The sequence below is a fragment of the Pinus tabuliformis genome, chromosome 3_2, assembly GCF_031772625.1.
Source record: "Pinus tabuliformis cultivar Carrire ecotype Pingquan chromosome 3_2, CPIR1, whole genome shotgun sequence".
In the NCBI taxonomy this organism is placed as follows: domain Eukaryota; kingdom Viridiplantae; phylum Streptophyta; class Pinopsida; order Pinales; family Pinaceae; genus Pinus; species Pinus tabuliformis.
The window spans coordinates 1065794824-1065805680 of NC_142302.1; the positions used below are offsets into that span (position 1 = coordinate 1065794824).

A 10857-nucleotide genomic window follows, 5' to 3' on the forward strand; every position below is an offset into this window, starting at 1 on the left:
TCTGAGAAGAGGATAGGAACTTATAAGTTAGAAGTGTTTTGGAATTTTGTACTCCCTGTGAGGAGGAATGCACAATTTTCTTACATTTTTGGTTAGCCGGGCAGTGCCACATCAAAGTAATGCTTATGCATATACAAAATGTAATTTTTCATCTTATTAATAGAAATTACGACTTTTTCTATGAATATATATATATATATATAATTTTAAGCCTTGATAAAATTAAAATATATTTTCTATAAAAATTAAAACTTATTTTTATAATTAACCAATATTTAGTTTAATATTTGATAATTATGAGAAAAACATTTATTAATAGCAACTAAATTAAATTCGAAAATTAATTTGATAAACGGATTACAATACACTAGGCCTTGGCTAGAAAACTTGAACAACACCTTTAGAATATTTTAAGCCCATTATAATTGCGAGGCATGAATATAAAAATCTTTAATCTCTCTTTTAAAAAAAACTCTCTACCGGCTAACTCTTAAAAATATGCCCATGCTCATTAAACCATTGACTTTCCTCGAATCGATTGACGCGCGCTTATAAATATTAACGCGGTCTTTTCTCGCTATGATCGCGCTGCAGGCCAATAACGACTCTTGCGAATAAACTATGCGATTCTTGCAGACTACGCTGGTTCTTGCTAAACCTTGAAATTTGTAGATTGGAATTCTTTGCACTGGCGAAGACTAAGGGTGCCGGCGGCTCTCGTTCTTTCACATATTTAGTGAAACATTCAATGGTGGTAGGCTGCAACCCTACCACCTAGGAGACTACCACGATTAAACATTCAATGCTCGTAGGCTGCAACCCATACGGCACGGTATCCAACTTTGTCTACAATGGCTGTGGGGAGCAGTCGAGCTTCCTATAAATGGACGTCCTCGCGGGAGAGTTTCTCAAGTCTCTCATTTCCTGTGAGAAATATGGCAGCGTCTAATGAACAGATGAAGAGAATCTTGATTGGGTTGATTGCCGTCTTCTGTTGTGCAATCGTCACTGGTAAATTAGCATTACCCAACTATTCTTTAATTTTTGAAATGCAATTGTTATTCAAGACTTAACATCGATTGAGTTGTATTAAACTGATTATTTTTCTTCAATTGATTGTGCAGATGGTGATAAAATAGGAGTGAACTACGGGATGCAAGGAGACAATCTGCCACCTGCAGACCAGGTGGTAACTTTGCTGAACGGCCACAACATCGGGAAAATGAAGCTTTTCAATCCAGACGGTGGTGCATTAAATGCTTTTGCAAATTCTGGGATCGATGTAATCGTAGGAGTCAGTAACAACGATTTGAAGGCCATCTCCTCCAGCCAGGACTCAGCAAATGGTTGGGTTAATGACAATATTGTGCGCTATTCGAGCACCAGTATCAAATATATTGCGGTGGGCAACGAGGTTTTGCCTAGCACGCAGTACGTATCTTATCTTGTTCCTGCCATGAACAACATTCAAACCGCGATCCAGAACGCCAATCTGCAGAACATCAAGGTCTCTACCCCCCATGCCTTCAATGTTATAGGCGTCAGTTACCCGCCTTCAGATGGAGCATTCAGCGACGATGTGAAGGATACCATGAACTCTATACTCAAATTTCTTTCAGATAACGGGGCTCCGTTCATGGCCAATGTCTATCCATATTTCAGTTACGCCGGCGGCAACGGCATTCATCTGGACTACGCTCTCTTTCAGCCCACGGCTACGGCGGTGACAGACGGAGTTCACAGCTACAGCAATTTGTTCGATGCGATGGTGGATTCTATTTTTTCCGCAATGGAAGCCTTGGGATATTCCAACATCCCGCTCATTGTTACTGAAAGCGGATGGCCTTCTGCTGGCGCGGATGCGGCCACAACTGAGAATGCTCAAACTTATAACAACAATCTCATCCAACATGTTTTATCGAATGCAGGGACACCCAAGAGGCCGGGTACGAACATCGAGACCTATATCTTCGCTCTTTTCAACGAAGACCAGAAAACTGGGGACGAGATAGAGCGTCACTTTGGGCTCTTCAACCCTGATCAAAGTCCTGCATACTCTGTCAACTTTTCTCCAAATTGACCGCAACTCAATTCTCCTTAATTATTTGTATGCAAAATGCAATGATATAAAACTATAGAGGATGCTGCATAAATAAACATCCTCCTTCCTTCTTAAAGTGCCGAAGCCGTCACAGTGTACCTATCATTGTTTATTGAAGGACCACACTTTGGATTTCTAATAAATATACATATTTATAATACGGCCTCCCAAACAAGTTGGATTGAGAAATTTTAATCTTTGAAATGAATTGTTAGTCGAACAAGATATGATACATGGTGATCAGGCAAACCACAAAAGAATGAATCCATAATGCCGTGATGATGTTTTCTCTTTAATGATCTGAATCCATTTAAGATATGTGAGAACAATCTCAATAATTATTCTAATAATATAAATATTATTTAAAGAATAATTTAATTTATAATAATAAATAATATTATAATTATTCTAATTTTATTAGATGATGGTTAATGTTTATTATTTAATGATATCAATATTATTTAAAATATAATTTAATTTATAATAATAAATAATATTATAATTATTATGATTTTATTAGATGATGGTAGTTAATGTCTCTTGCAATAACATTAATTACATGGTTAACATTTTTATAAAATCTTGGGAAAATAGATAATTAATAATTTATAATAAGAATTTGTGAATTTCTAGGTTACCAATTTTTAGTTTATCAAGTTCACTTCTATTTGATCTAGTGTGTAATCTACTCCTATATATGTAACCATTTGATGCAACCATACAAATATACCTTATCGGGGCTTAATTTCCCCTTAATGGCCCTTTAAAGCTCGATGCCCTCATGCATGCATATTGGAAGCGTTTTATATGATTTTGGCCTTAAAAATCCCAAATCACCCCGCTTTACACCCTTTCTCTACAAAATATAGGCCCTTTACTCTATCGGGAGTGGAAAGCCTTCGAAAAAGCTTAAACTATGCCTTTTTCCCTTTCATGACCAAATACTCTTCAAAAGGCTAAAACAAAGCTTTTCCACCCCTTTTACATAGTTATTTGTGTTAACGCCACAGATATAGATCTGGCCGATCGGATGGCTTAGATTAGATCGCAATATCGGCAATCGCAATCTCAATGCCCATAACTATAGGCATTATCCTTGGCGCAGTTCCAATGCGATAGCATAATCACTATCGGAAATAATAATGGCGCTTAACAATATATAACCCCTGCTTCAAAACCCTCTGATGCAATGGCCTTTACAGACCTGATAGGCTATCCAATCGACACTATATTGTTTCGGGTTTGGGTAGGTTACGTATCGGAATTCAGCAATCACAAGCGAGTTCCCTTCCTCCGATGCGACGCGATTTATGTATTGGATCCGATATAACTCAAAAGTAACATTTATATTATTTCAGGTCTATTATAATGATCCGCTGAGTAGTTTTGCACTGTTTCTCTGAGCAAATGGGTTTTTCGCTTGCGGACCCAAATTACACTAAGTTTGCCTTAATTATGGGGATTTCCAAGGTAGAGTATAAAAACACAAAGCCAATGCCAAAATCATTCGCATATAGCGAAGGAGCAAGAATTCGAGGCCTCCACGGGCCGATTATGTAATTATGCATGCAATACTAACCTTTCCACAATAAACAATAACAACGTCCCGCATTAGGCCAGATTATACAAACAAAGATCTCTGCCTTAAAAGAAATGTATTAAATTACATGGTTCCACACTCTAAATCAATTCTCTATGTACATATATACATACAAAACTATATTTGGGGTTCTCTGCCCTCTCTGGCCCAATTTCTCTATTTAATGGCCTTTCCCTCCTATGCTGCCTATAGGCTACAATACTCTCGATCCTCTCCCTCTCTGTCTCACTTGTAACTTTTCAGAAAAGAAAGGAACACATATATGATAAGTTAACCATCTCCTCCACAATTAGAGGAATAAATTATACATTTAGAATTTAATCATATCCTAATCTAAACAAACTAGACTACTTGGCTGGATCTCCATGCAGGGAGGATCATTTGCCATTTTATTCCCAATTCTGTTCAGAATTAGGCCACTATTAACTACTTACATTTATTTGAAATTAATACAAATTTAACAACCAAGTCTTCCTCCAAACTTGTATTAGCCACAACATGTGACCACTCCATCACATTGCTGGCTAGGTCTAGATGCTCTTGCATCAGACTCCTAAGGTTTAAATTAATCATGATATCCTGATCATGCACTTCTGATCTGTGTCCTCCTAGATCCCATACTTGGTTTTGTATTCTGTCCTTGGTTACTGCTGTTGTTGTTTGTCCCTCAAGTCTCCATCCTTTATGCTATAATGCCCCATCGGTCATGCTTTCACCGTTTGTTGTTGTTCTTTTCATATATCTTACTGCTGCTTTGCTCACTCTAATTCTCAGTTTTCCATTCCCTTCACTTGTACCATTCCTTCGAGCCAATCTTCCTTTCTTCTTTTGTCCTTTACTTGTTTTATTGGAATGTTGTTGTATGAGTTGCCACAACTCATCCAATTCTTTGTCCACTTCACTTTTCCTATGTTGAATAATATCCTCCTGCAACTGATTGTGTTCTTGAATAAGAACATCATAATCTCTGTGTCCATATTTTCCCATATACATTTCTGAAATGTATAAATGCCTTCTCCATTGATCCTCTGCAATGACCTCACTACTTCTTACTTCAATTCTCAACATACCTGTAACTTCACAAATTTCTTGAAATCTCAGAATTTTTCCTGCTTGTTTAGCTACTTGGAATATTTCTCCTTCCAGTAACTTCATTTTTGCACTCTTAAGGATTATGGCATTATATTTGTCTACTCCTGAAATGTCATCTTCAGCCTCTTCTTCATCAATAAACCCTTGTAGTATAATAGTAATCCTATTACTATAATCTCTTGAACTCATTTCTAATTCAACACTCCCATACTGTAGATTCCACACCATTTCATACTTCTGAGACATTCTAATCTCACCCTTCATTAATTTGATATGTTCTTCAAAATTAACTTCTTGGTTCAGATTGACTTCACATTTCCTTGTTCCTGCATATAAATCTTCATCAAAATTAATCAATTCAATAACCACAAATGCTTTACCTTGCTTCCTCATTATGCCAACATTTCTAACAACTTCTTTTCCATATTTTTCATTCATGACAACTTCTTCATCCTTATTCAGTTCTGGTTGTACAATTTGATCACTTATTCCTTGGTTTCCTTGCCTCTTTTTCAAAGGAATTGACTTTTACCACAACTCTACCATCTCGATTGGAATTTCTCCCAAAAGTTCTGCACAATCTTCATTGTCTGCATCATCTGTCTTTAGTCGTTCTTTACTCTGGCTTCCTTCAAGGTCAATTATCTTCAATGATTGTTTAATATCTACATAAGTTACTACAGCTATGTTTAACAGCTGCTCTTCTCTTTGCATCACATGATTATGTGAGTTTCCTTCCTTTAACTTCTGAAAAATCATATCTACGTTGTTCCCTTCACTTATGATAACACTAAACAGTCACCTTACTTCAGTGTATCCTTTGATCTCAATAATTTTTTTGCCATCCTCCTTTTGACTTATCCTTTGGATATCACCTGACTAGACATCTTCTTTCACTTGGTTGTAACTTTCCTCCTTATTCTGCATATGACTGTGAGTAGTCATCTCTCCACCGGTTAATATAATAGTTTACAATAACTGCTTGCCTTTCCTCAAGTCTATGTGACTTGCAAACACACAACAACCTTCAATTTTCAAAGTACAATACCTTCCATTTTCTTTTGATCCTTCAAGCACCAATCCTCCATCATAGATCTTTTGGATTTCAGCAGATCCATCTTGTTGTGACTCCATTTCTCTGAGTATTTCCTTCTTTAACAAGTCAATACAAATTTGTTCAAGTTCCCTGAACTCGTTCATCAGCTTGCCATTCCACCTCTGTTGCAATAGCTTGCAATAGCTTCCACTTGACTCTTTTCTTCATTCTCCATCTGTATCTTCGATCTTCGTTTGTCTTTCTTTATACTGCCAGGCTAATCTCTTGTCTTCATTCTGCTGCCAGTTGCTATACTTCTGCAATCTAATGCGTTCCTCAAATTCATTCTCATATAGCTGATCATCCCTTTCAAATTATTGGTTCCTTCCATCTTGATCTTGCTGGATTAATACTTATGTCTCCTTCATGTCTCTGAGGACATAACTTCCCTGTTGCTCCTGATCTTTCATCTCACCTTCAAATAATCTCTGCTCAATTTCTCTGATTTTAGCATCTTATTAATGTTGTCTTCCACACCATGCAGAGTAATCATATCCTTTTCCCTATCACGTTCTAAAAGCTTCATTTCTCCTTCAGGTTCCTTGAGCAGTCTTTCCAAGAGTTCTATTTCCTTGTGAAATCTCTCGAGTAGTTCATCACAACATCCATTATTAGCTTCATTCTTTTCTTGGCAATCCTCCAAAGTTATCATGTCTTCTGCACTATCATATTGCAAACTTCTTTCATCAATTTTATTAAAAAAAATCATTTGTTTACCTTCTCGGAATACCACTATGGCATTGTCATTAGACTTCTGGTCCATATCAACTTCATTTGATTGTTTCACAACAAACAGAATTTCATCTATGAACTCCTTCTGCTGCAATAGATCAGCACCTTCTTCCTCTAAAATGGATTCTCCATCATACTTCACCTCAAGAGCTTCATTCCTATTTGTGACAGTTTCACCAGATTGTCCATCATCCTCTATATATCCTACAAACATACACAAACTATGAGAATTAAAATCACAAGGCTTCATTGCCTCATCTGCTTCCCTTGTCAACATATCTTCGAATTGTTCTGAACTATGCCAATAGTCCATGAGATCTTCAGCTAATCTCTCATTATCCTCTTCACCCAACATTTCACCTTGTTCTGGTCTGCAAATGGAAACTTGCATTCCTGCTTCTGCTTCTCTGAGTTCCTCTGGTTCCTCTTGAGCACTCAATATCTACTCAATCTTTCTCAATTCTTATGTTATCTCTAACTTCACTTGCTGATTTCTCTTTTCTCGTAGCCTCTGCCACTTTACTCTCTTCCTCATGGTCCAACCATGCTTTTGGTCTTCATCACTTCTTTGCAGCATCTCCATAAATATTCCAATCTGGAAATCTATCTCAGCTCTCTCTCTGTCAAGCTCTCCTTGACTCATCCTCATGCCATTTGCTTTGGCATCTTTCCTTCTACTATGGATTCTTTCTGAACCTCTGCTATGACTATTTGTTATCATCTTCTTATCCTCTCTTTCCATGAGCTCTACACTCCTCTGCAAAAAGCCTTTGCAACAAAAAGTCCTCCTTATTGTGATCTTACCTCACTAAGCTCTCCTCACTCAATCTTTTGGTAAGCACGGTCCTCTATCTGGAACCCCCTCCTGAGCAACACCTTTGCTCCTTCTAGGCTTCTGCAATCTCTCACTCTCTCTTGAGAACACTTCAGTTGTCCTCTTTGTCCAATCTCTTATTGGATTCTTCAGGTTCACTGCCACTTCAAAGTGCTTTCCTTGCTCTGCTTTTAAGAACACATCTGGTTCTTCTCTCACAACTTCTCTTGTTTTATATTGCTGCAGTCTTCACACTTTCTTATGCGGCCACCTGTGGTTTGAATGGAATTCCTCTATCTTTTGCATCTGCAAGTTCTACTATACATCGTCTCTATGTGCCTTCCTTCTGTCAAATTAGAATTTGAGCCTTCCTCTCGTCTGCATAAATATCTTTACACAACTTTGTTTTTAGTTCCTTCACATGGAATTTTCTTCCTTTTTCCTACTCTGATACCAAAAATGACGCAACCTTAAGCTTGCCACACAAATATACCTTATCAGGGCTTAATTTCCCCTTAATGGCCCTTTAAAGCTCCACTCCCACATGCATGCATATTAGAAGTGTTTCATATGCTTTTGGCCTTAAAAGTCCCAAATCACCTCGCTTTACACCCTTTCTCTACAAAACATAGGCCCTTTACTCTATCGGGAGTGGAAAGCCTTTGAAAAAGCTTAAACTATGCCTTTTTCCCTTTCATGACCAAATACTCTTCAAAAGGCTGAAGCAAAGCATTTCTACGCCTTTTACACAACTATATATGTTAACACTACAGATTTAAATCTGGTCGATCGAACGGCTCAGATTAGATCACAATATTGGCGATCGCAGTCTCAATGCCCATAACTATTGGCACTATCCTTAGCGCAGTTTCGATGTGATAACATAATCACCATCAGCAATAATAATGGTGCTTAACAATATATAACCCCCACTTCAAAACCCTTCGATGTGATGGCCTTTACGAACCCAATAGGCTATCCAATCGACACTATACTTTTTCGGGTCTAAGTAGGTTGCACTATCAGAATTTGATGATCACAAGTTGGTTCCCTTCCTCCGATGCGACGCGATTTATGTATCAGATCTGATGTAACTCAAAAGTAACATTTATATTATTTCAGGTCTGTTATAATGATCTGCTTAGTGGTTTTGCACTGTTTCTCTATGTAAATGGGTTTTCCACTTGCGGACCCAAATTACACTAAGTTTTCCTTAACCATGGGGATTTCTACAGTAGAGTATAAAAACACAAAGCCAATGCAAAAATCATTCGCATACAGAGAAGGAGCAAGCATTCGAGGCCTCCATGGGCCTTTTATATAATTATGCATGCAACACTGATCTTTCCACAATAAACAATAATAGAGTCTCGCCTTAGGCTAGATTATGCAAACAAAGACCTCTGCCCTAGAAGAAATGCATTCAATTACTTGGTTCCACACTCTAAATCAACTTTTTGTGTACAGACATACATAAAAAACTATATTTGGGGTTCTCTACCTTCTCTGACCCGATTTCTCTAGTTAATGGCCTTTCCCTCCTATGTTACCCGTAAGCTACAATACTCTCGGTCCTCTCCCTCTCTATCTCGCTTCTGCCTTTTCATAAAAGAAAGGAACACATATATGCTAAGTTAACCATCTCCTCCACAATTGGAGGAATAAATTATACATTTAGAATTTAATCCTATCCTAATCTAAACAAGCTAGACTACTTGGCTTGATCTCTACACAGGGAGGATCATTTGCCATTTTATTCCCAATTTTGTTCAGAATTAGGCCACTCTTAACTACTTACATTTATTTGAAACTAATACAAATTTAACAACCAAGTCTTCCTCCAAACTTGCATTAGCCACAACATGTGACCACTCCATCACATTGCTAGTTAGGTCTAGATGCTCCTGCATCACCATTGTTAAATCAATACAAATATAGTGAGATTTTGTTTCGTGTGTAACTATGCTTGCTCTCTTGTTTTTGAGTTGGTATCAAAATAGGTTTAGCGCCGATTCTCTCAAGAGAACTATTATGATGATGCCAATTCTGCAAGCTTAAATCCTTTTACATAGGGTAGAATGCGAGAGTGTTTATTTTCCGTATGAGTGATTGTTGGAGTATTGAATTTGATAGTTTTGTTGTGTATGATTATGAGAAGGATCTGGAGTACAAAATCATCGTCCAAAGTATTGTACATGTGCTGCTCAAAAAATTTGCATAGTCATTGTCAAAGGAATGGATTCATCTTGTTATTGAAGAATTTCCATAAAATTTGTGGATTTATGAATTCCTAACTTCTGAAATATGAAATACCCCATCGAAATTATATGTTTTGTATCTATTTCAAACTTGTTAGTGGTATTTGTAGTGAAATTGTGGAAAGGGGTTTCATCGAGATTAGAACTCGAGACCTTCAAGATGATCCAGATGATGGTTTACTAGGGGATACAAGTGAACTTGTTGGTCAATCGTAAGAAGACTCAATCATGACCTGGTTAATTTCTTACCCTTGTTGGTGCAATTAATTTTTTCTTTTTTTGTATTTCATTATTATATTTTGAATCTCCAATCTCGTTTCAAGGGGGTTTTGAGTGGTAAAATTTCCTTGAGCCTCACGGTTCATGTGACTGGAAGAAGCCCTAGAGACTTGGATTTAGGGTCATTGAATCAACCATATTTTTTGGCTAAATGAAGGGCTAGGATATTTTCTCATGTTGGAAGTGTTGTCTTTCTTCTTAAGAAGCCGTGGGGAAGTCAAAGAAGAAAAAACCAAAAGTCAACGCGTGTGCTCGTAGCTTCACGATCATTGTATATTGTTGTTCACTTCGGAAGCTTTTAATTGCAAATAATTATGTGGTGTGGGTTTGAAATTTAATTAGTGGTGGGAAAAGTTCACTCTTGTATTTTTTATTTGTAATGAATTATGAAGAACCAAAATTATAGAGAATAGTAACATAATTCAAATTGGTGGGTTTTGCTATGTACGGTGATACAAGAACATCGTTGATTTGAATATGTTTACAATATGTTATATGTTGGTCCCATCATCTAGAGCAAGAAACATTAGTTTACAAGTTATTTCGTGTGTGCGTTTAAGAGGTCATATTGTACAATTAACTTTTGAATACATTGAATATCTAGACGGTGAAAGAAAATGTATTCAACAAATGGACGCATGTCCATAGATTGATTGAGTTACTTGAATGTTTTTCTTGCAGAAACCCCAACGAGTCGAGTGTGTCAATATTGTTAATTTTACAAGTATGACAATAATGGTGAGAAGCGGTTTTATCTTAAATGGGTCAAGTGGTAAGCTCGACGTTGTGGTGGAGAAAGAGTGTAGTGTGTGAGATGCCAAAGTGGGTGAAAGTGCTATGATGACCAGATTAGATAAACATCAATGTTTAATTTCAGTATTGTAA

At 37.1% G+C, this 10857-nt stretch overlaps 1 protein-coding gene across 1 annotated transcript; it reads left to right on the forward strand.

Annotated features, from left to right (window-relative positions):
- Window positions 1-935: 935 nt before the first annotated feature.
- LOC149184317 (glucan endo-1,3-beta-glucosidase-like) lies at window positions 936-2261 on the forward strand. The gene is made up of 2 exons (XM_089418899.1): window positions 936-1011; window positions 1125-2261. The coding sequence occupies exons 1-2, from the start codon at window positions 936-938 to the stop codon at window positions 2078-2080; spliced, it is 1032 nt and encodes a 343-aa protein (XP_089275025.1). The 3' UTR covers window positions 2081-2261.
- The last annotated feature ends 8596 nt before the right edge of the window (window positions 2262-10857 follow it).

Coding starts and splice junctions, on each gene's coding strand:
- LOC149184317 (XM_089418899.1), top strand. CDS start 936: ATGGCAGCGTCTAATGAACAGATGAAGAGAATCTTGATTGGGTTGATT. Junction 1,012..1,124: donor CTGTTGTGCAATCGTCACTG/GTAAATTAGCAT, acceptor TTGATTGTGCAG/ATGGTGATAAAATAGGAGTG.